Raw genomic sequence first — 22,192 nt, 5'->3', positions numbered from 1 at the left:
AGTCTTGGGAGCCAGCCATCTGACCTGTCAACCATGGAGTCATTGGACTCTGCAGTCACAAGCCTGACCGGCTGACCTTGGACTCATCCACATCTGCACCCAGCAACCTATGGTGTTCCTGCATCCTCTTCCTGCTCCTGGCTGGCCTTCCTGCTTCCTTGTCCATCATCCCCTGCAGCTATGTGAGCCAGGAGAAGCCTCCAGCTTAGCATCTGACTCAGACTGGAACTGGATTTACCTGCTGGGAGTTATGTTGTTGCTATCAATTTCTCTCTTTTTTTCTCTCTCTATATACATACAATCATTTTTGCTTTACTAGAGAACCCGGATGCTAAGATTAATTAGTGGGTGGCAGGTTTGAGTGTAAGTATCCAGCAAGACTTTAAGATTGGGATATGTCACCTCTAGGTGGGTATGACTTGGAGTTTTGTTCAGCTTTGGGTGCAGGTTGCAGGTCCTGGCTGACCACTGCCCCTCCTGCTAGTACATTTGCCCCATAGGAGGGAAAGACACAGGAGAGAGGATCATGACACCTCTTGAGATGAGGGTGTCTGTCCCTACCGAGAGCACCGGGGCAGAGATGAATTCACATGTGGATTCTCACTAGCAAGTACCCCAGGGCAGAGGACTGTGGCTACTGGGGCACGTGAGCATGGACGATCACCAAGGACCATGAACAAGTGATCAGGACTGCCATGCTTTTTACCTGGGACCCTGAACACAGAACTGAACAGAGCGGGTGGACCCGAGGTCAGCCTCACTCAGAGAGTATGGGGCCCTGTCATAAAGCCATGCTTGATGCTGTCACCCAAACTGGACACCATCTACCGCATTTTTGTTTCGGATGGGTAGTGGATAAAGCAGAGAGAAGAGGAACTGATGCCTTTGAACAATGGGGTGGAGAAGCATGCTGACAGTACCGCGGACAGACAAGAGAACAAAGCAATCTTCTTAATCCACAAGTTCTTTCTCACACATAGATGAGTGCCATTGGTTTTCTTTCTCTAAACAACCAGGCCTAACACAAAGGAAACACAGCCGGGATGCTCCTTAGGAATGAGGGTGGTCACAGAAGGGTCATAAGGAAGGGAGGATTCAACCAGGGTGCAATATAGCACCAACAAATCACACATCATCCCTCTAGCTCCTGAATGCTCCCTGCCCACCCCCACTACCATGACCCAGTTCTACCTAAAAATCTGGCTAGACTGTGAGCACACATTGGCACAGATAAGAGCTCTCGACACATGGAATTCAGGACAGAGAAACCCCTCAGGAACAGTAGTGGGAGTAGGATTACTTTTCAGGTAAGGGGATGGTCAGGGAGGGGGGAAGGGAGATAAAGGTTGGATATATAGCGCCCCCCCCAAGGGGACAAATAACAGAAATGTGGGTGAAGGGAGATAATGGACAGTGTAAGATACAAAATACTCATAACAACATATATTTGATCAAGGATTCATGAGGGTGGAAGGGTTGGGGAGGGAGGGGGAAAAAGAGGAGCTTATACCAAAGGCTTAAGTTGAAAGTGCTTTGGAAAACATGCACACATACACTTGATACAATTGATGTATGGAATGTTATACAAAGCCCCAATAAAATGATTTCAACCAACCAACCAAAAAGGAAGTGTGGGTGGTTAAGACTTCATCTCATGTCCGTTAAACATGTTGTCAGGAGAGACCAGTCGCTCATGAAGGACATCATGCTTGGTGAAGTGGAGGCTCAGTGAACGAAAGGAAGACACCCCTCACCCCCCCCCCCATGAGAGGGACCAACGTAGTAGTTGCAACAATGCACTCAAACATACCAACTGGGAGGATGGCGCTGGAGTGGGCAGCGTTTGGTACCGGTGTCCGCGGGGCCCCGTGGGGTCGGAACGGACTTGATGGTATCTAACCCAAACGACAGTCGCGCAGTTCAAGGTCGTGCTGTGATCCAACCTGGCTAAGGGAGGAGCAACCCTGCGAGGCCTGGCACACCTGCTCTGTGCTTCACCTGTCCACCTCGCGGGTGTTAACTGTGCAACCAAGGTGCGTGCCCTTTGCATGGGAGAGATGTGAAGCGGAAAAGGTCAAGGGGTGAAAAGTCACAGGAAGAAAAGGACAACCGGAAATTCGGGGCAACAGAGTCAAGGGTTGTGGGAGAGACAGTGGATAGCTGAGGCAGAACGGCCTCCTGTGAGGGGACCAGGTGCTGAACACAACCCCTGTGGAGGTGAAGGGGCAGCAGGCCACACAGGCCCAGTCTCCCACGGACAGGCTGGGCTTCTTACACCCAGCCATGCACTGACCCAGAGATGTGGGTTGGACAGGCCGCTGACCTAAGCGTCGTTCCTTTTGTGTCAATGGAACTGACCAGGAGTGCGCCCATGCGGGGTTCCTTACATTCTAGCCCTCGGTGGCAGTTACCATCCTCTGGTGTCAATTTGAGGATTCAGAGTGAAGGGGTGGAGTCTGGCCTATCGATCAGGTCATAGCCAATGAGGACTCTGTGTGAACATGGCCTTCTCCTGAGGATTCTGGGGAATTCCTGTATTCCTCCTTGGAGGCGGGAGACACACACTCTCTCTGCTCACTCCCTGCGAGACATCCCTGTGAAGACACATGGAGAGAGGCTGATGGAGCCAGACCTCTGGAGCCAGAGATGCCACATGGAGACCCCTGCCAGCACTGAGATGCTTACAATACCACTGGATCCACAAGACTTCCCACCCACTACCCTGTGATCTTCCTGCATTTGGCATCATTGCATGTGTTTCTTGAGTCTGAAGAGGACTTTATAGATTGGTATCAGATATATGGGCTAATATAGGACTTAAGGACTTGATCTGAACTGGGATGTTTTCTCAATATTCAATATTTCTCAATATTCATACACGTGACTGTCTATGAATTTGTGTCTCTAGTCTACCCTGATGAACACATCCTCCCTGTCCTGGGTCCCTGGCCCGAGAACAGGCCCAGCAGGAGCAGGCAAGGCCCAGTGCTCTGCATTCTCCTCTTACCTTGGCAATGGTGTCCTGGAACTGACCTTCTTTCCAGGCCACAGTGGGGTGGTTCATCATGGTAAGGACGGCATTGTCATACTCTTCGTACTTGTCGTAGAGGAAGACCAGCTCAGCCCAGAGATGAGCCTGCTCTGTGGCTCTCAGCACCTGGGGAGAGGTCGCAGGCCAAGGTTTTGGGTAGGTGCCGCGTGTGGACAGGGCAGACAGATTCCCACTTTGAGGTGGGGCTCCTCTAATTCTACCTTGGGGATGTTGACGCGGGACCAGAAGAGCTCCAGGTACTCTGACATCTTCTGTGGCTTGAACTTGCTGTAGAGGATGGCCAACTCTGTGAACATGCCCATGTGGGCCTGTTCCAGGCCCAGGGCTTCCTCCAGCAGGCACATCAGCTCCTCGAAGAAGCCCCGGTCCTGCAAGACCAATGGTGATGCTCAGGGGAGAGGCAAAGGCGGCCCCGACGGTAGCCCCCCATGGCCAGAGACCATCCTGAGGTCATCCGTGACTTAGAGTGGATGAATGTGTCTCTGGGACACAGCCCACCCTTTACACCGTATTCGTCAAGTTCACAGAGGATTGCCCACTTTTATGACATGAAATTTGAAAAAAGTGGCAGGGAATAGGGTGAACAGAGTCTGAAGATGCTCTTTCTCTACGGTTGATTCCTGGCGGGACCCTGAAGCCAACTTGTCTTCAACTCTACACCCACCTTCTCCTTACCCTCCCTGCCTTTCTCACTACACCCGTTCTTTCCCCTTCCAGCCTGTTTAAATGCTTGCGTGAAGTAAGACAGGTGACCCCGACGAATTCAGCCCTGAGGCCCTTTTGCTCGGTGGAGCTTGCTGGGTGCTCCATTGGACGTTTGAAAAGAACCTTTGATTCTGAAGGCAGATGCTACGGGGGTGGGGGAGAGACAGACACCAGCCAAACCTCGAAGCAGAATCTTTGATGTGGTGGAAAAACCCCCGTAAGACTGTTTACTACAGATGAGTAAGTGCTCACAAGTGGTTCCCTAGGGTACCGGAGCATCTGACACGGGGCCTGCTGCTCTGCCAGCTTCTCTAGGCTCTCAGTCCTTCATAATGGGACCTGGTCCTCTTCCGTTCACCCACCGGCTCAGGCTCTAACCCAAGGGGATTAATTCCTTAGGGACTTGGCTCTGCTAACTCTTCCTGAAATATCCTTCCCTCTAATAGTCACACAATTAAGTTCCTCTATTTCTTTTTATTTTCTTAACCGTTTTATTAGCAATCACACTCATCCACATGTCAGACAATTCAATCCCATCAAGAAGTGCTGTACAACTGTCACCGTATTTGATTCCAGAACGCTTTCTTCTTCCTTGGAATCACCGTTATTCATGTCATTTATTTTCTCTGATTGTGGCAAACATACACACAACAAAACACTGCCCAATTCCACAAGTTCTACCTCTCTCTCTATTTCAAGTCTTTGTTCAAATGTGACCCTTGCAAGTAGTCCGATACGTAGACCACTTCCACCTTCCCAAACCTGCCCTCTTTCCCCCTGAAACTCATCATCCCAAACAGCCAACATGACTTACTCTTTTAAGAGTGTCTCTTGCCTGTCATCAACCCTGCTGGACGGAAATGTGATCTGAATAGGGACTTGTTTGTTTTGTTTGCTGATAGAATTCTGTAGAGCAAGGCCCAGCACATACCAAGTGCTCAAGAATTTGCTGAACCAACAAATCCCGCTGCCTGCCAGCCTCTGGACCTCATTATTCCTACCCCCATTTAATTGGATTCATTTCTCAAACCCAAACCGAACCCACGGTCGCTGAGTAGATTCCCAGTCACCGCATCCCTATATAAGCACAAAATAGAACTGACCCTCAGGGGTTCCCAGGCTGTAAACCTTTATGGAAATGGACTGCCTCCTCTTACCCACTCAGAGTGGTTGCTGGGTTTGAAATGTTGCCCTTTTGTTGAGCCCCAATACATCACCAGGGCTCTCCCTTGCGTGATGTGGGTGTGGTGGTTGGGGGTCATGGAGTCGGTTCTGACTCATAGTCACCCCATGTACAACAGAACGGAACCCTGCCTGGTCCTGCGCCATCCCCCATCATTCTGTTTTGAGTCCAGGGTTGAAACCACTGCGTCAGTCGATCTTGTCAAGGGCTTTCTTTTTTTTCGATGTCCTTCCACTTTCCCAAGCACGATCGATGTCCTTCTCTAGGGACTGGTCTCTCCTGAAAATGCGCCCCAAATACTACATGAGGCAAAGGCTTGCCATTTTTGCCTTTAAGGAACATTCCGGTTATCCCTCTTCTACAACAGACTTGTTGGTTCTTTTGACACTTCAAGGTACTGTCAGTCTTCTTCACCAGCACCAAAGTTCAAATGCATCGATTCTTGTTTGGTCTTCAATATCCAACTTGCACATGCAGATGAGGTGACTGGGTCAGGCGCGCCTTATTTCTCAGTCAAAGCCTTGCTTTTCAACATTCTACAGAGGTCTTGTGCACCGATTTCCCCATCGCAATGTGTCGTTTGAAACCTTGATTGCTGCTTCCATGAACGTTGATTGTGAACCCAGGCAAGAGGAAATCCTTGAGAACATCAGTCTTTCCTCTTTGTCAGGATGTGGCCCACGGGTCCACTTGTGAGGAAGTTGGCTTTCTTTACCTCGAGTTGTCATCCATACGAAGGGGCAGTCCTTGCTCCTCTTTAGCAAGTACTTTGAGACTCCCTCACTTTCAGGAAGCAGCTTGTGTCATCTGCATAGTCCTCTGATGTGAACAGCGATCCCTTCTTGTTCCTCTGGAAGCTCTGCTAAAACTCTGTTCACTTTGGGTGACCCTGCTGGTATTGAAAAACTCATGGTACAGCTTCCAGCAGCACGGCAACGCCCAATCCACAGCAGTATGACAAAGTGACAGACAAGCAGTGGCCCTGTGTGATAGGAAGGCATTTACCATTTGAAAGTCATCAAGTCTGGCATGGTATTGTGGGTATCAGTAGCTTGTACTTTCACAGACTCACAGGTCCCTAATAACTCACTGAGTCCCCGCTAGGTGACTCCAACCTGGGAGGCTGTTGGGGCTTAGTTTCATGGGACAGTAACAGAACTAAGCAAAAGCCAATGGTGTGTCTTGACCAACTGCACCTGGTATGAATGCACAGCTCCAAGAGTCCCACATGTGGAGGGTCAGGTTCTTTAACATGCTGATGTCTGCCTTTCAGCCACCCAAGAATGAAGCATAAGTACAATACTCAGCCATCCAACAGTGAAATGTAAGTATGATACGCAACCACTCAAATGAAAGTCAAGTATGACATCCAACCACTGGACAGTGACACATAAGTACAAAACTCAACTACCCCGAAGCAAAGCATCATATTCAGCAATCCAACAACAAAGTATAAGTATAATACTCAGCCCTCAAGAGGGAAGTTGAAGTACAATATAATAAACTACCCAAGAGCGAAGCTTAAGTTCAATACTCAATCACACAAGAAGGAAGCATAATTACAATACTTAACTACCCAACAGTGAAACATAAGTAAGATACTCAACCACTCACTCAAGAGCCAAGTGTAACTAGTATATTCACCACTGGTGGTGTAGTAGTTATGAGTTGGGCTGCGATCCACAAGGCGGGCAGTTCAAAACCACCAGTCACTCTGGGATTTTATTCCTGTCAAAAGTTCCCTTCTGGGAAACCAACGTCCATGGGCAGTTCTACCATGTCCTATAGGGTTGTGGTGAGTGGATGGCCGTGAGCTTGAGTGAGGACATCAAAACTACGTACAAAACTGCTCAACAGTGAAATGTAACTAGGATACTCAGCCACTCAAATGAAACTTAAGTATGATACTCACCCACGCCAGAGCAAAGCATAATATTCAACCCTCTAACAGCAAAGTGTAGGAACCATACTCAACTATACAACAGTGAGGACCAAGCACCATACTCAACAACCCCACAATGCAGCCTATGTACAACACCCACCCACACAAAGCAAAGTGTAAGGACAGCACTCAGCCCCTCAATCAGGAACCGAATGTACAAGGCTCACCTTGCTCCCTTGGAGTGGCTAATGCGTGTGAATTGCCCAGCATTGCGGTGACTAGCCTAGTGCATAACTCATTTTACTGTCAGGGCTCCTTTCTCACTGGAGATTGGTTACCTGGTGACAGTGCATCAGTTCTTCCAGCTCATCTGCGTGTGTGGGAAACAAAGATTTCTCCCAAATCGTCTCTCCCAAATCTGTTAGACTTAGGACACTGTTGGCAGCTAATGGTACGTGATGGTCAAGTTACCTCCCTGAAGGCAGTCAGTTGCCAAACAACTGTCTACACTGGTAGGGCATGCTCCCTGCTGCTAAAGTCAATGGGTTACTTCTCCCTAAAGGCTTACAGCCATGGGTTAGTGCCTGCAGGTGGAATTTGCACCCTACTGATAATGGTTTCTATGGAGATCTAGAGAACAGATCAAACCGGCTCAGTGACATCCAAAGTTAGGCTGCCATCCTGAATCTAGGATCCCCTCCTGTCACATGTATACCCCCAATCCCTCCTCTTCCTGTTGCGTGTATATCCCTAGATTGTCCCCCTCTCATTGCTGTATCACCTATAGTGCAACCCCTTCCTGTGACGTATGTCTTTACCTGTGGGCTTGTACTCCCCCCAAAGGTATATAGGCCTGGGTTAGCAATGAAGAGCTCTCTCTCGGTCTCCCAAAGGGCTCCCTTCTTGGCCTCTTGTCGGTTCCCCTTCTCCTCTCCTTGTTCCCTTTCCCCTTGTCCTCCTTTCCCTCTGCCCCTCTCCATGAGGACCATCAAGCAGGGCTGAGGTGAGCACACTACCATGAAATGTGTCTGACTCCATTATTTCTATCTCCCTTCTATCTCTCGTGCTCTCTGTGGCTTAGGAAATCCACGACTGGGGAGGGTGGGGCTGGCACTCTTGCCTCCAAGCACAATTGTACTGTCAGGGTTCCTTTCTGATGGGAGCCTGGGGTACCTGGTAATAGTGGGTCAGTTGCTCCAGCTCCTGTGCGTGGATGACGACGTGAAGACCACACAGCTGTGCGAGGTGGAACTCCTGCGCATCCACACAGGCAAAGCACACCTAGGGGAAGGAAGGTCTGCGCTGAGTGTCCTGGGATGGGAAGCACAGGAGCATGAGAGTGGGCATCCCTCGGAAACATGACTGTTTCAGTTAACTTCCTGAACAAGTGGATAACTAGCCATACGATTGAGCTCCATGCGTCTGGAGGGGGAAGAATAATGACCTTTGTGATCTGCAGGCGGAGCAGATATTCGAAACCCTGGAGACGTTGGAAACACACTCATCGAGTCTTCAGTCCTGTGACGGGGAAGTTTCCTTAGGTGGCATTAAGGTCAGACTGGGGCTCCAGACCACTTGGAAAGGGCTCAACAAAGCTCAAGAGTGATCGTGACTGGAGAGAAAACCAGTGAGACACACTGCCTGCACCGTGCGCTGTTGACATAGGAGAGCTTGACTTATTGATTAGTCTTTGAAACAGTCCTTGTTATAAGAGCGACCAGCTTACTGGCCAAAAAGAGACAATGGAACCTCTGAGACGATGGCCTGCCCTCACGGGAAACTGGTTAGCTGGAGCATGTGCCTCGAATCGTCCTGATTTAGCTAAGAGGGAGGGGAAAAGGCGAGAAGCTCGTAGGAAAGATCCCACTAGGTTCACTGGGAGACTGAGAATAAATCCCAGGGCCACTGAACACGTCCCTTGCCCTGAACTTTAATACCACATCAGCATCGAGCAGAACACCACACCAAACCCAAGGCCAGTGAGTTGATTTCGATTCATAGTGATGCTGGAGGACAGAGTAGAACTGTTCCCAGGGGTTTCCCAGACGTGCGTCACGCTTCCCAGAAAGAGACGGCTTCAGCTTTCTCCTGGGTGGGTTGGAACCGCTGACCTCTTGGTTGGGACATGAGCCTTTAACCACTCGACTGAAAGTACCTCAGCTCCTTCTACTGGGTGCATCGTGTCTGGTGACTAACGTGTCCCCACCCCCTGATGGTGCTGCGGACAGGACTTGAGAGATGTCAAATGATGCCTCTACTCATCAACGGAAAGAGCATATCTAATTTGCTAATCAAACCCTATCTGAGAGTGGACCGGCCTGACTCTGTTTCCCCGCACCTTCGCTTCCAACCACCAACACCAGCTTACGGGGTTCTCCCAGTCATGCCAGAGGACTAAGAGTGTGGACTGTGTACCAGGCAGATGCCCAAATCTATCCCATCTGACAGAAGTCTGTGGAACTCAGAACAGATGATAAGAGAAGGCTTATTGGGCCAGTGCTCTGCATCTTACCTCCTTCCATGTCTGCGTGCTGTTGGTCTTGTGGCTGCTGTCTACCGCTGCCTGGTACTCACCCAGGTGGACCAAGGTAGAAGTCAGGCTGGCAAAATTGGAAACGCAGCTATACAGAAGCTTGGCTGCACCGTACAAACCCTCCTCGAAACAGCGGTCTCCAACCTACCAAGAATTGGAGATCTCTATGAGACACTCCTTTAAATTTCATTTCCCACCATCATATTTTGTGAGTATGGCTGACATGTTGGAAAGCTATTCATTGCCAACATATAGCTTATATTTAGCCAGTTTACTAAGTCTACAGATTCCAAGCTCATTGATTCATGTTGTCATGTTGTTGTCTGGTGTGGCAGTTACATAATCTTCTGTCAACTTGAGCGAAAGGGTGGAGTCTAGCCTTTTGTCAATCAGGTTGCAGCTTGATGACCTCATTTGGAGGTGCGACAGAGATAAATTGCTCACTGGAGGTCAGACCCACTCTCTCTGCTTCCTTTTCCTGATGTTGAGACACTCAGAGAAATGGAGGAGACACGTGGAGACCCACACCAGCACTGAGATACTTCCATTGCCACTGGATCCACTAGACCTTCTACCCACTGGCTTGTGATCTTCCTGCATTCGGCATCATTGCATGTGTTGCGTGAGTCTGAAGAGGAATTTATAGACTGGTACCAGACATATGGGCGATTATTGGACTTAAGGACTTGACCTGGACTGGGTCGGGATATTTTCTTAACATACAATTACTCTTTTATATAAAGGTCTTTCTTATACACCTATCAGTGTCTATAAATTTGTTTCTCTAGTCAACCCAGACTAGAGAAACACTTTCAAACATCTGGTGAGAAACACTTTCGAACCCCTGCATGTAAGTTTTGATGTCTCCTTTTTCTGGAAGAATCTTTCTGATGCGTGTCACTAAGGGCATGTCACAATTCTTAGTTTCCATATCAAACAGGGACGATAATGCTGGTTATCCCACAGAGAAATGAGCTTTCATGGCTCAGTTACTAGATTGGATGGAAGGCTTGGTCTGCACCATCCTGAATCTGCTTCGTCCCACAGAGTGCTCCCTCGTCTAAAATGGAGAGGTGACGGTCCTCCATGGGAGCAGTCTACCTGCTGGAGGTGGGCATTGTTGGGTCCATTGATGTAATCTTCCAGCTCAGAGAGCCGGCCGGTTTTCGCCAGGGCAAATGTAAGTTCAGTCTCTATAGAAGATTCTGGGCCCACTTTCTTGGCCATCCACAGGAATTTCACTAGATCCTCCCAATTGTCTGCAGGAAGGAAACACAGACAGGTTACCCTTCCGTCAATGACTTGAAACAAGGAGCTCAATTCCTCTTCTGTCCTGAGCTGAGATGCTTTTATCCTCCCTCCCACACCTCACGGAGAACTCAGGTGCCAGAGAATGTCCAGGTGCCCTTGGATTGTGCTCTCATCCCAGCTAGGAGAAGTGGGAAGGGGACAGAACCACCTAAGAGCTTCCCTTGGGGCTGAAAACCCCTATGCGACCAAGCAAAGCCTTCACTTAGGGTCAGAGTTCTTATTCCAGCCACTGGAAGGTCAGTGACATAGTCATCAAGGATCAGGGCCGCATGGTAATGGGTTTTACTCCGATCAGAGGCCCCAGAGTCAATTGTGTGAGCTTTTCTAATCTGTATGCATTCCAATCACCGTCCTCTTCCTGCAACAGTGATGAGTTGGTCTGCCACTGACCAGGAGTTTGTGACAATTTCCTCTGTGCCCCCTCTTCCATGTGATTGGCCGCATGACTGTAGCCTTTGGGCGCCATTATGGGATGATGGTCTTCCTCATCCAATGGTTTCTTTGTCTTGTTTAAGACAATAAAGGAGTATCTAAACATTATACAAGGGAGAGGGGGGTGAAAAGGGGAGCTGATGTCAAGGCGTTCAAAGAGGAAGAGAATATTTGGAAACTGATTGTGATGGCAGTTGTAGAATACTGCTTGATGTGATTGAAAAATGGAATGATATCTGTATTAGCTCCCCATCAAATAGTTAAAAAAAGTAAAACATTATAAAAGTTAAAGAAAGAGGAGGCAGCAGGGAGGGAGGGGGGAAAATGAGGAGCTGATGCCAAGGGTTTAAGTGGAGAGCAAATGTTTTGAGAATGATGAGGGCAATGAATGTACAAATGTGCTCGACACAACTGATTTATTTATGGATTGTGATAAGAATTGTATGAGCCCCCAATAAAATGATTAAAAAAAATAAGGAATAAAAGAAATACCACCCCCCGCCCAAAATAATTAAAGAAATTCCCAGGCAACTTTGGATCTAAGACACTTGACCTTAGAGGTATACCTGGCAGTGGTACCTATTATGTGACACTGGCTAGTCTTAGAACAAGGGCAGCAGTCAACTGAAGAGCTGGTACCATCCAGCTACGACCTGTCATTTACTAGTCCTGTGATATCTCTGGATGTAAGTTCTGAGTCCCAGGAAAGCTACCCGCCTTCCCTTGGCCAGGCTTCCCACCAGTGAGACGAAGAGCCCCATGGAGGGATATTCACTTACTGCTCTTGCTAGCGGCCTGGACAACTTCCTGGTAACAGGAGGCATCATCAGCCTTGATGTAAGAGTCGATGGCTTCCTTCACCAGGTCTTTCCGGAGCTGGGCTTGGGCCAGCTGACTCCACACGGCGGGTTTATTACATCGACTGGCAAACTCATGCGCTCTGTCTAGGTTGTCAATGTGTTCGATGAGGACCTGGGGGTGCCAAGGGAAACACTCATTCTCTGTCCCATGGACTTAGCTCCAGGGAGCAGGTTGTGCTGGGTTCCAGGCTCTGCCTCCTAAATCCCCACAGATATTTACTTCACTGTCCGGGAGGACAAGAATCACTGTGCTGGCAGGGAAGCTACCAGACGGTGAAGAGACCCTCTCCAGCAGCGAGCCATGTGAAGAGACCAGCTGCAAGGTGTGGAGTTGCCGCCTGGTCTTGGTTGGGAAGGAAGGCAGCATGTGTGGGCATGTAGTCCACAGACGGTTTCCGGGTAGCTATGATGAGGGCTTGGTTGCCCATCAGGCAGAGACAGGCGTACAGCTTGCCGCAGGGGCTGTCTCTTGTATTAGCTGTCACCAAAGGGGCTGTGGCAGCAGTTGTCCCCACGTGGGAGGGAGTCTGGATCTAGGGGGACAGAGCAGAAGAGCAGAGCTTCTGGATGGGAGGTTTCACAAGCCAGTAGAGCAGCGGTTTTCAACCTGTGGGTCGCAACCCCTTTGGGGAGGGTGTCGAATGACCCTTTCACAGAGGTCCCCTAAGACCATCAGAAAACATATATATTTCACAATATATAATTACATATTGTTTTGTGATTCATCACTATGCTTTAATTATGTTCAATTTGTAACAATGAAAATTACATCCTGCATATCAGATATTTATATGACAATTCATCGCAATAGCAAAATGACAGTGATGAAGTAGCCATAATTTTATGGCTGTGGGGTCACCACCACATGAGGAACTGTATGAAAGGGTTACGGTATTGGGAAGGTTGAGAACCACTGCGGTTGAGGAACACCAGAAAGGAAGGGGCCACACCTAAGGGGGTTGCTAGGGGAGGGGGCAATGGGATCCGTTGTGCAGTTTCCGAGAGCTGTTGAGATGAGGCCAGAAACAGTGGACAGATTGGGAGGAAAGGAATGAGGATGAAGCAGAAGCAGGAAGGACTGTTAGCATCACTCAGGATGGCCGACCACTGACTATGAGCTGCTCCCACTGGCAGGGTGGGTGGCGTGGGGGGAGGGGCTCAGCTCCAGGTGGTACAGGGAGCTGAGGCAGCATGGGGCGAAGGGCTATCATCACATGGCGAGAGTTTCTGAAAATCAAAGGGTCAAGTCACCAGGTTTCACTGCACGCCTCACATGAGGGACTCAAGACGGCGAGGGCCTTGGGGACCTACTGAGAAAAGGCAGGTAACCACTAGTGAAAAAGAAGGCCAAGGTCAGGAGGGAAGAGGCTGGAAACCCAGGTCACTGCTGAGAAGCAGAGATCAGCGCCAGCACCTGAGAGGCACTGGACAACCAAGGTTCAGACAGTCTTAGCAGGAAAAGGACTCAGGGAGCGCATGCAGCCTGGTCTCGGGCCACAGGGTCACCCCGAATGCACAGAGCCGCCCACCTGGACCGCAGAGGAGCTCATATCAAATTTGCAGAAGATTGCCACGGCCTCCTCGTGCAACGCACAGCTGACGGCGATGCTCGCAACGTCTGGGGCGTCGTAGTTGTCCAGGCGGTGGACGTAGCCCATGACTCGGGTGGGGTCTGCCTTAATGGCGGTCAGGAGCAACAGGTTCTGGAGATTCCTGAGGAGAGGTGGCGGTCAGCACAGTGCCACAGCACCTAGGGCTGCTAAGACAGCCTGAGACCCTCAATTAAAAACAAATTATTTTATTGGAGCCTCTTACAGCTCTTATCACAATCCATCCATCCATGGTGTCAAGCACATTTGTACATATGTTGCCATCATCATTTTCAAAACATTTTATTTCTACTTGAGCCCTTGGTATCAGCTCATTTCCCCTCTCCACCCCCACCCCCACCTTCAACCTCCCTTCCTCATGAACCCTTGAGAATTTATAAATTATTATTTTTTCATGTCTTACACTGATCGCTGTCTCCCTTCACCCACTTTTCTGTTGTTTGTCCCCCTGGGAGGGGGTTATATGTAGATCATTGTGATCAGCTTCCTCCACCTTCCCCTTTCCCTCCTGGTATGGCTACTCTCATTATTGCTCCTAAGGAGTTTATCTGCCCTGGATTCCCTGTACTGGTGTACGTGCTCTGGTCTAGCCAGATCTGTAAAGGTAGAATTGGGGTCATGGTAGTGGGGGGAGGGGGGTAACATTAAAGAATTTGAGGAAAGTTGTCTGTTTCATCGGTGCTACACTGCACCCCGACTGGCTCGTCTCCTCCTTGTGGACCCTCTTCAGCACACACAAGCAGGATGGTAAGTAGGTGAAGTGTCGGGGTCCATGGAGCCCCTGTGTGACGACTCCCTGAAAGGCTGGTGGTTCAAATCTATCAGAGGCACTTTAGAAGAAACGCCTGAGATCTGCTTCTCAATGGTCCTAATTCTGAAAACCCGAAAAGGCAGTTCTACTCTGTACCAAGTGGGGTCAACATGAGGTGGAATTCACATGATGACAACTGCTGTTTCTCTGGCCTGAGGTCTTTTCATGGGGTCCAAGGGAAAACCACCGGTTAAGAGAATTAGAATAACACTGGTGGTTCAAACCCACCAGCCACTCTGTGGAAGAAAGCGGAGGTTGTCTGCTTATGTTAAGATTTACAGTTTCACACAGGGAGGGAATCTAGGGCAGAGAAACCCCTCAAGACCAATACTGAGAATAACCATACCAGGAAGGGAAGGTGGGGGGGAGATAGGAGGAACCGATCACAATGATCAAACTATAACCCCTTCCCAGGGGGATGAACAACAGAAAAGTGGGTGAAGGGAGATATCAGTCACTGTAAGGCATTACAAAAATTTTTTATAATCGAGGATTTATGAGAGAGGGAGGGAGGGTGAGGGAGGGAGAGAATGAAAAAAATGAGGAGCTGATACCAATAAAATGATATATATATAAAAGAAAGAAAACACTTTACCGTCTCAGCAACTGTAGTCAGGCACTATGAGTCAGAAACAAGTTGATGCCAGTGGTGGAATCCCTGGGAGGCCGCTGTGGTGGAATCCCTTGGGGTGGGGGTGGGGGTGTTATTGTGGGTTTCCTCAGATCCTCTTTTCCCTTTAAGAGTATATCTTTCTATCACTTAAGAGTCCTTCTGCTATGTCAGAGGAACAGCCCAGGAAAACAGGTGATCGCTGCAGTGAAAGGGGGAAGGTGAGACCTGAGAAGACTCACCAGGACCCTCCTGGGGATTCCACCACAGTGGCCTGCTATGTGACAGTTCTACCACGTACTCTGCAGCCGCAGGAGATACAGTAAAGAGGCATGGCACGAATTGCTTGGCTACTAACCAGAAGGTGGGCAGTTTCAACTCGTTTGACAAAGGCCTGAGTACGGCTTATCATGGGCAGCCATCCAAAGTGCCAAGGAAAGAAGGATGATGGAAACCAAAGACACAGGGGCACATTTAGCCCCATGGACAAATGGACCACAGGAATCTCAGTGTCTCCATGACTCGTGACCAGAAGAACGAGATGATGTGCAGCTAGGACCAGCTACTACCACCAACTTGCCTTAGAAGGTCCTGAATAGAGCAGGAGAAAAATGTAGAGGCATACTCAAAAGCATCACATGGCCCTTCATCATCCTCCAGGCATAGAACTGAACTCGCACCCTCAGCGTTTGCTCTTCAGCCGGACAATGGACAGCTCTACAAGGGGCGCAGTAGCACTGGGGGAGGAGGCACACCTTAGAAAAAGCAACCATTTGATATCAAAAGGGCAGCCTTTCCCCAAAGACAAAATCCAGAAGGGTTGTGAACGGAGGAATGGAAATGGGAACCACAGCGGGGGTGGGTGGTGGGCAGAAAGGGACGGATGGGTGACTTTGCATTTGTGGGGATTTCTAACAGGAAACAAATGTATATGAATTGTTGACTACAAACAATTCATATACATTTGCTCTGTCGGCCTTCACAATAAAAAGTTACAAAGAAAGAGAGAGAGATCACAGCTACGAGGCAGTTCTATCAGGTCCCATGGGGTCACTATGAGACAACATCGACTTGATATAATCAAACACTACAGCTGGTTTTCAACGTTTTTGAATGTTTATTTTCTTAAATCCTATTAGGTGCATTTTTGCAAAACCTGTTATCTACGAAAAACTGTGGAAAATCTATATAATTCACCAAATTTCAAATCTAGAGAGGAAAAACCACATGATATGAATTGATTCAGAAAAAGGTTTGACACAACCCAACACCCACTAATGAGGAAGCCTCTCAGCGAGCTGGGGGTGGGTGGAAACTTCCTGAACCTGATGAAGGGCGTGCGTCTGTACACAAACTCCAGTTGACATCATTCTCAATGGTGCAAGACTACACAGCTCCCTCCTTAGTCAGGAATCATCAGTTGCTCTATCGGAGAAAGATGAGGCTTTCTGCTTCTGTAAAGTTTTATAGCCTCAAGGAATGTGAATGATATGTCAATAAAACTATTTTTAAAAGAAAAAAAAAAAGATCCACAGCGTCAGAAACCCATAGGGGAAGTTCTACTCCGTTCTACAAGGTCGCGATGAGTTGGAATCAACTCGATGGCAGGGAGTTTGGCTTTGGGTTGAGCAAGGTGGCAGGATACAAGATCAACAGACCCAAATCAATTGCAATTCCACATACTAGTGATGTATAACAGAAAATAAAAGCAAAAACTTTATCTATAATAGCTTCAGAAACATGAAATATTTGGGTGTGAATTTATTAAAAGATGTACATGGGGACTTGAAGGCATACAAAGAACTTGTTTAAGATGTTGTAGCAATGGACATAACATGTATCGAAAGCTTCCGCTGGAAAAGGATTACAAGAAAAATTTCCTGGTATTGTGCATGTGTAATAGCCATACTATGTAACCATTTGTGGTAGTCACCTAATCTGGTGTCAATTTAAGGATTAAGAGTGTAGGGGTGGGGTCTAGGCTGTCAATCTGGAGATAGCCAATGAGAGTTCTGTGTGGGCGTGGCCTCCTGAGAATTCTGGGAAATCTGGGACTTTCTTCCTTGGAGGCAGGAAGAGACACTCTGCTCACACCCTGGGAGACATAGAAGCTGACAAGACACAGGGATGTTTTCTCCATATTTAGTTGCTCTTGTATATAAACCTCTTTCTTATACACGTGTATCAATGGATTTGTTTCTCTAGTCCACCCAGATTAACACATCATTTATGTAAACTTGAGGAAAATATTTGGCTGGAAGCCTCTCTGGTGTGATGAGTATAGATAGATACCTGGTGGGCAGTCGTGGCAGCCCTTCCGTCTTGCTTCAGTTGACTAAAGCTAAGACCCCACAGAGCTTGGGCTGAATGTCTTTGGTTTGAGGCTTACAGTGGAGTAGCATGTCCTTTGGACATGTATTAGCAGTTCTGAAAGAACTCTGTTTAAAAAAAAAGAAAGAAAATTAAAAAAAAAAAGAACTCTGTGATATGTTCAGATGAACAACTGTATCCTGCGTGTTTTTCCCTCACTGCCATTGAGTCAATGCTGACTCATTAGCAACCCCTGTGAGTTTCTGAGACTGCAACTGTTTATGGAGTACAAAGCCCATTCATTTCCTTCATAAACCCTTTAATCATGGATATTGTCTATGAGTTTGGTGTGGCCATTGCGGTTAATATTAGATATAAAAGCAGAGCATGCTGCTTGAGCAACAGAACACAATGGTACTGCATCTATTCACTGGTGGTTATCTTAATTGCTCTTTTGATTTTTGCTACTGGAAATGGTGCTGCTTTAAATATTTTTGAGCATACCTCCTCATCTACACTCAGGGGTTGGGCTTATAACCCCGGGCGAAAGTTGCTGGCTACATGCTGTCTTCTAACACCCGGCTGTTTTCAAGTGGAAAGAGTATGAAGCAGTTCAGCTATGAGGCATCCTCATTAGCACTGATTGGGAGGAAGTAAACAGATGGCTCACAGCAGTTGCACTAGCTCCTTGACGACCCCATCCTTTTCTCTGGTCCAGCGGATGCCTTTTTTCTCTTGCCTCTCTAGTGCTGTCCTAGGGTTTGAGTAGCTTTCTGTTGGGTGCTTCACTTTTCTGTCCATCTCCTGTGCTCTATGTGAGGCCAACCGCACACGACGCGCGCACAGACATCTGGGCCCTGTGTTGAGGCTTCCTTTCCCACCTTCTTTGGAGCCCTGCGGGCGTAGTGGTTGAGCATTGGGCTGCTGACCGCAAGTCAGCATTCATTTCAATAGTGCTATTTATCAGTTTGTTTTCCCCCACAGGGTTTATACTTTTGGTGATTAACTTAAGAGTTCATTAGGTCATCAGGATATTCTAAATATAAACTCTAAGATGATGACATACACATTTAATATACTTGAAAGCTATCTATTCATAGTAGGAGATAGATGTCCAGTTTAAAAAATTTCCCCTGTGGATAACCAACCTTCCTACACTTACTGAAAAATCTATCACTTCAATCCAGTGTCAGTGTTGTCGTAATTTAATTTCTCATATACATATGGATCTCTTTGCTTACTACAGGAGTCCGTTTCTCTCTCCCTTTGTCAAAACTGGGTTGGTCTGTCTTTTTCATTCTTTGTCTCTGAGTGCCTATAGGGAGCCCTGGTGGCACTGTGGGCTAAGCATTGGGCTGGTGACTCAAACCTACCAGTCACTCTGAGGGAGAAAGACAAAGCAAACTGCTTTTGTAAAGATTTATAGCCTCAGAAACCCTATGGAGTAATTCTAGTTGGAATCAAATCACTGGGAGTGGGTTTCTTTTATGGTTGCTCTTCTACGATCAAAGCAGGTGTCAGAGTCTCCACTTTGGTTGTTTCCTTCTTTCCCGTCTTTGTAAGGGCTCTTTGCGGTCTTCAAGTATGATGTTCTTAATGTCCTCCCACACTCATCAGGTCTTCTGTCAGGAGTACTGAATGCAGCCAGCTTGTTCTCGGGATGCTCTTGAAACTCAGCTGGGATGTCTTCAAGGCCCTCTTTTGGCTTTTGTGGCCTTGTTTTGCTCGTCTTCCTTTTGAGTTACTAGGAATTTTAGTTTGCTGCTCCCAAACCATAAGCTATCTTCATTGTTTCAAGTGGCTGCTCATTTCTTTGCTCTTTAATCCTGCTTGTTCCCAAGGGTGTGTGCTTTCTGACTAAAATGTACCCCTTAGGGAACATCTACTATTGACCAACTCTCTCATCCAATTTGTATGAAACTCTCTCCCTTTCCCATTATTCTTAGTTTTCTCATTCACTGCCATCAAGTCAATTCTGACTCATAGTGACCCTGCAGGACAGAGTACAACTGGCCCTGTGGGCTTCTGAGACTGGAATTCTTGGTAGAAAGAGAAAGCTTCATTTTTTTCCCTCCTGAGGAACAGCTAGTGGTTTCAAACTGAGGACCTTGTGGTTAGCAGCCCAGCACATAAATACTATGGCTCCTACCCTTAATTTTACAAGACATATAATTCAAGGTCAACAACGACTTCTTATGTGAGCACTCTATGGGCATGGTATCAGGGTTCCACTGAGACTACTGAGAAGGTCCCAGTTAGTCCTTTGCAGGGACCCTCTCTTCTCATCAGGTACTTTCAAAATCTCTCTCTTCTTTCCAATAGTTTCACTGGCACAATTCACATTTCATACATAGTTCAATCACATCATGAAGAGTTGTAGAATCATACCCACAGTCAGTTTGGAACATTTTCTTTATTCTTTTACTCACTGTTATTAGCTCCCCATTTCCCCGCAATCTCCCCTGCCACACCCCTAAAGGAACCATTATTAATCCATGATGGTCTATAGATTTACCTATCTTGGATTTCCTATCCAGAAAAACATCCCCAAATAACAGAAAAACAAACAATGACAAAGTAAAACAGATAAAAAAACCTCAATGGAAAAGAAACAGAAAATATCAAAAACTAGAATAAATGTAAATGGATCATAGGGAGATCAAATGATAGCACACGACATTCTAACCTAACAATCCACTTTCCCCAAATCTGTTTTTAATGCTCAACAGTTCTGCTGTCGTGCATGTAAAGGTGGATTTCTTTGACAATTGTTAGGTTCCCTCCATCTGAGAACTCAAATGTTGTCAGTTTTAGAAAAGTCTCCAGCATTCACTCTCTCTCCAAAAGGACTCTCGTTTTCTCTTCTCTCTGGAGCTCTGAGGCGATCTTCCTTCACCTTGTACGCATGGCAAGCACTTTCACAGTAACCGTCTACCTCTCTTGGCTCCATTCTGGGAGCCATTTCTTTACATCTATCTCAAATATCTAATTGGAGCTATCTAACACTGTGCACTCCATGTGAGGCTGGTTTTCATTCATTCATTTTTTTAATTTGTTTGGGTCTTTGAGCACCACACACATAATTTTATCTTCTGTGCTTGGTAATTCCAGTTGCTAAAGGTGTGATTCTACTTGGTTACTGTTGGCTTCCATGAATGGTGTCCTGTTTTTTCAATGTATTTTGACAACCTGCTGTACTTTTGAAGGATCCTTTGTGGATCCAAAGATCCTTTTTTATCCTTGTTTCAAATCCGCCAGTCACTCCTGAGAAGGAGGATATGGGTGTCTGCTCCTGTAAAGACGGACAGTCTTGGAAACCCTATCTAGGGTCACTATGAATTGAAGGGGCAATGAAAAAGAGGAAGACCCTCAATGAGACAGACTGACACAGTGGCTGCAACAATGGGCTCACGTGTAAGAACAATTGTGAGGATGGTGCAGGACCCGGTGGTTTTTTGGTCTGTTGCACACAGGGTCGCCATGAGTCAGAACTGATTCGATGGCCCGCCACCACCACCATGAATTGGATTCAACTTGATGGCATGGGCTTGGGTTTGAGCTCATTCTTTCTTGTGATGTTGTCTGCCAGAATTCTTCTAGGCCCTCCTTGAAGGTAACTTCTTAAGATGCTCATGTTTTAATCATTGAAGACAAAATGGGTGTATAAGCAAATGTGGTGAAGAAAGCAAATGGTGCCTGGCTATCAAAAGAGATAGCATCTGGGGTCTTAAAGGCTTGATATTAAACAAGTGCCCATCTAGCTGAGAAGCAACAAGCCTATGTTGGGACTGGGTTACAGACATCAGAAGACCCAAAACAAACCAAAAAAACAAAAAAGAAAAAAAAACCCATATTGTTGAAACTGAAGGGGGGTTGGAGCAGAGACCCCCCCAAACCCATCTGTAGACAATGGGACATCCCTCACAGAAGAGTCACAAGGAAGGGATGAGTCCATCAGGGCTCAGTAAAGCATCAATGAAAGAAACAATATTCCTCTGGTTCTTCTAGGTTTCCTCACCTTCCACTATCATGACCCCAGTCCTGCCTTTCACTGAGGGCTAGTCCGGAGCATGTGCAGAGGCGCAAATAAGAGATAAGAGCTCATGACACACAGAATTCAGGAGGAGGGGAGGGGGAAAGTGGGGAGAGGAGGGGAGGAATGGGGAACCAATTGTAATGACCGACATATAACCACCACTATTTCGAGGGCGAACAACAGAAACTGTGGGGGAAGGGAGACAGCGGTTGGTGTGGGTTATGAAAATAGTAATTTATCAAGGTCACGAGGGTGGGAGAGGAGGGAGGGGAAAAAAGAGGAGCTGATACTAAGGGTTCAATAGAAAGTAAATGTCTAGAAAATAATGATAACATATGTACAAATATGCTTGATACAACTGATATATGGATTGTTATAGGAGATGAAAGAGCCCCCAATAAAAGGATATTTTAATTAAAAAAAAACATTCTCATGTTTGGTTGTACAACATGAATGGTTTCATCAATGGCACTGAAATATACATGTTCAATTGAAGAATGTTTTGTTGTGCATACATTTGCCAGGGGACATGAATTTTCCCACAAAACCCAGAGGAGAGCCAACTTGTGGGGTCAGCTTTGCTCTCCTCATCTAGTGCCATGGTTCCTAGAAGCCCTGGCTCTTTTGTTTTGTCGGTTTTTTCAGCAGAGGGCTAGATAACTCTGGTGAGCCTTTAGCTTATTCTTGCAACGAGAAGAAGTTTAAGAGTAGAACTTATGCCTTTTAGGCTTTTGCATTTTGTCTCCTGTCCTCCTGTTTTTTAGGCCACAAGAGCCACAACCTAGGTTTCAAAGGGCTTGGGAAGAACCAGACTGCATTTCTCTGCTTTCTCTAAGTTCCTGCTCTCACTTAGATTC

The 22,192-nt window shown here is 47.2% G+C and overlaps 1 protein-coding gene across 4 annotated transcripts in view; it reads right to left on the bottom strand.

Annotated features, from left to right (window-relative positions):
* The window catches only part of CLTCL1 (clathrin heavy chain like 1), a 109,132-nt gene that overhangs the window by 14,886 nt on the left and 72,054 nt on the right, over positions 1-22,192 (bottom strand). For 2 of the 4 annotated variants that reach the window (XM_075533404.1, XM_075533402.1), the window contains exons 20-26: positions 13,488-13,671; positions 11,878-12,070; positions 10,457-10,614; positions 9,335-9,499; positions 7,996-8,103; positions 3,253-3,420; positions 3,008-3,157 (exon numbers count right to left, since the gene is read on the bottom strand). In XM_075533404.1, coding sequence (XP_075389519.1) covers positions 3,008-3,157; positions 3,253-3,420; positions 7,996-8,103; positions 9,335-9,499; positions 10,457-10,614; positions 11,878-12,070; positions 13,488-13,671 — 1,126 coding nt within the window. Of the gene's footprint in view, positions 1-1,805; positions 2,595-3,007; positions 3,158-3,252; positions 3,421-7,995; positions 8,104-9,334; positions 9,500-10,456; positions 10,615-11,877; positions 12,071-13,487; positions 13,672-22,192 lie in introns of those variants that run through there. The other 2 variants (XR_012780398.1, XM_075533403.1) reach the window with 2 other exon arrangements.

The sequence above is a fragment of the Tenrec ecaudatus genome, chromosome 16, assembly GCF_050624435.1.
Source record: "Tenrec ecaudatus isolate mTenEca1 chromosome 16, mTenEca1.hap1, whole genome shotgun sequence".
NCBI classification, from domain to species: domain Eukaryota; kingdom Metazoa; phylum Chordata; class Mammalia; order Afrosoricida; family Tenrecidae; genus Tenrec; species Tenrec ecaudatus.
The sequence above is the reverse complement of the archived record's forward strand: the minus strand, read 5'-3'. Positions and strand labels throughout refer to the sequence as shown.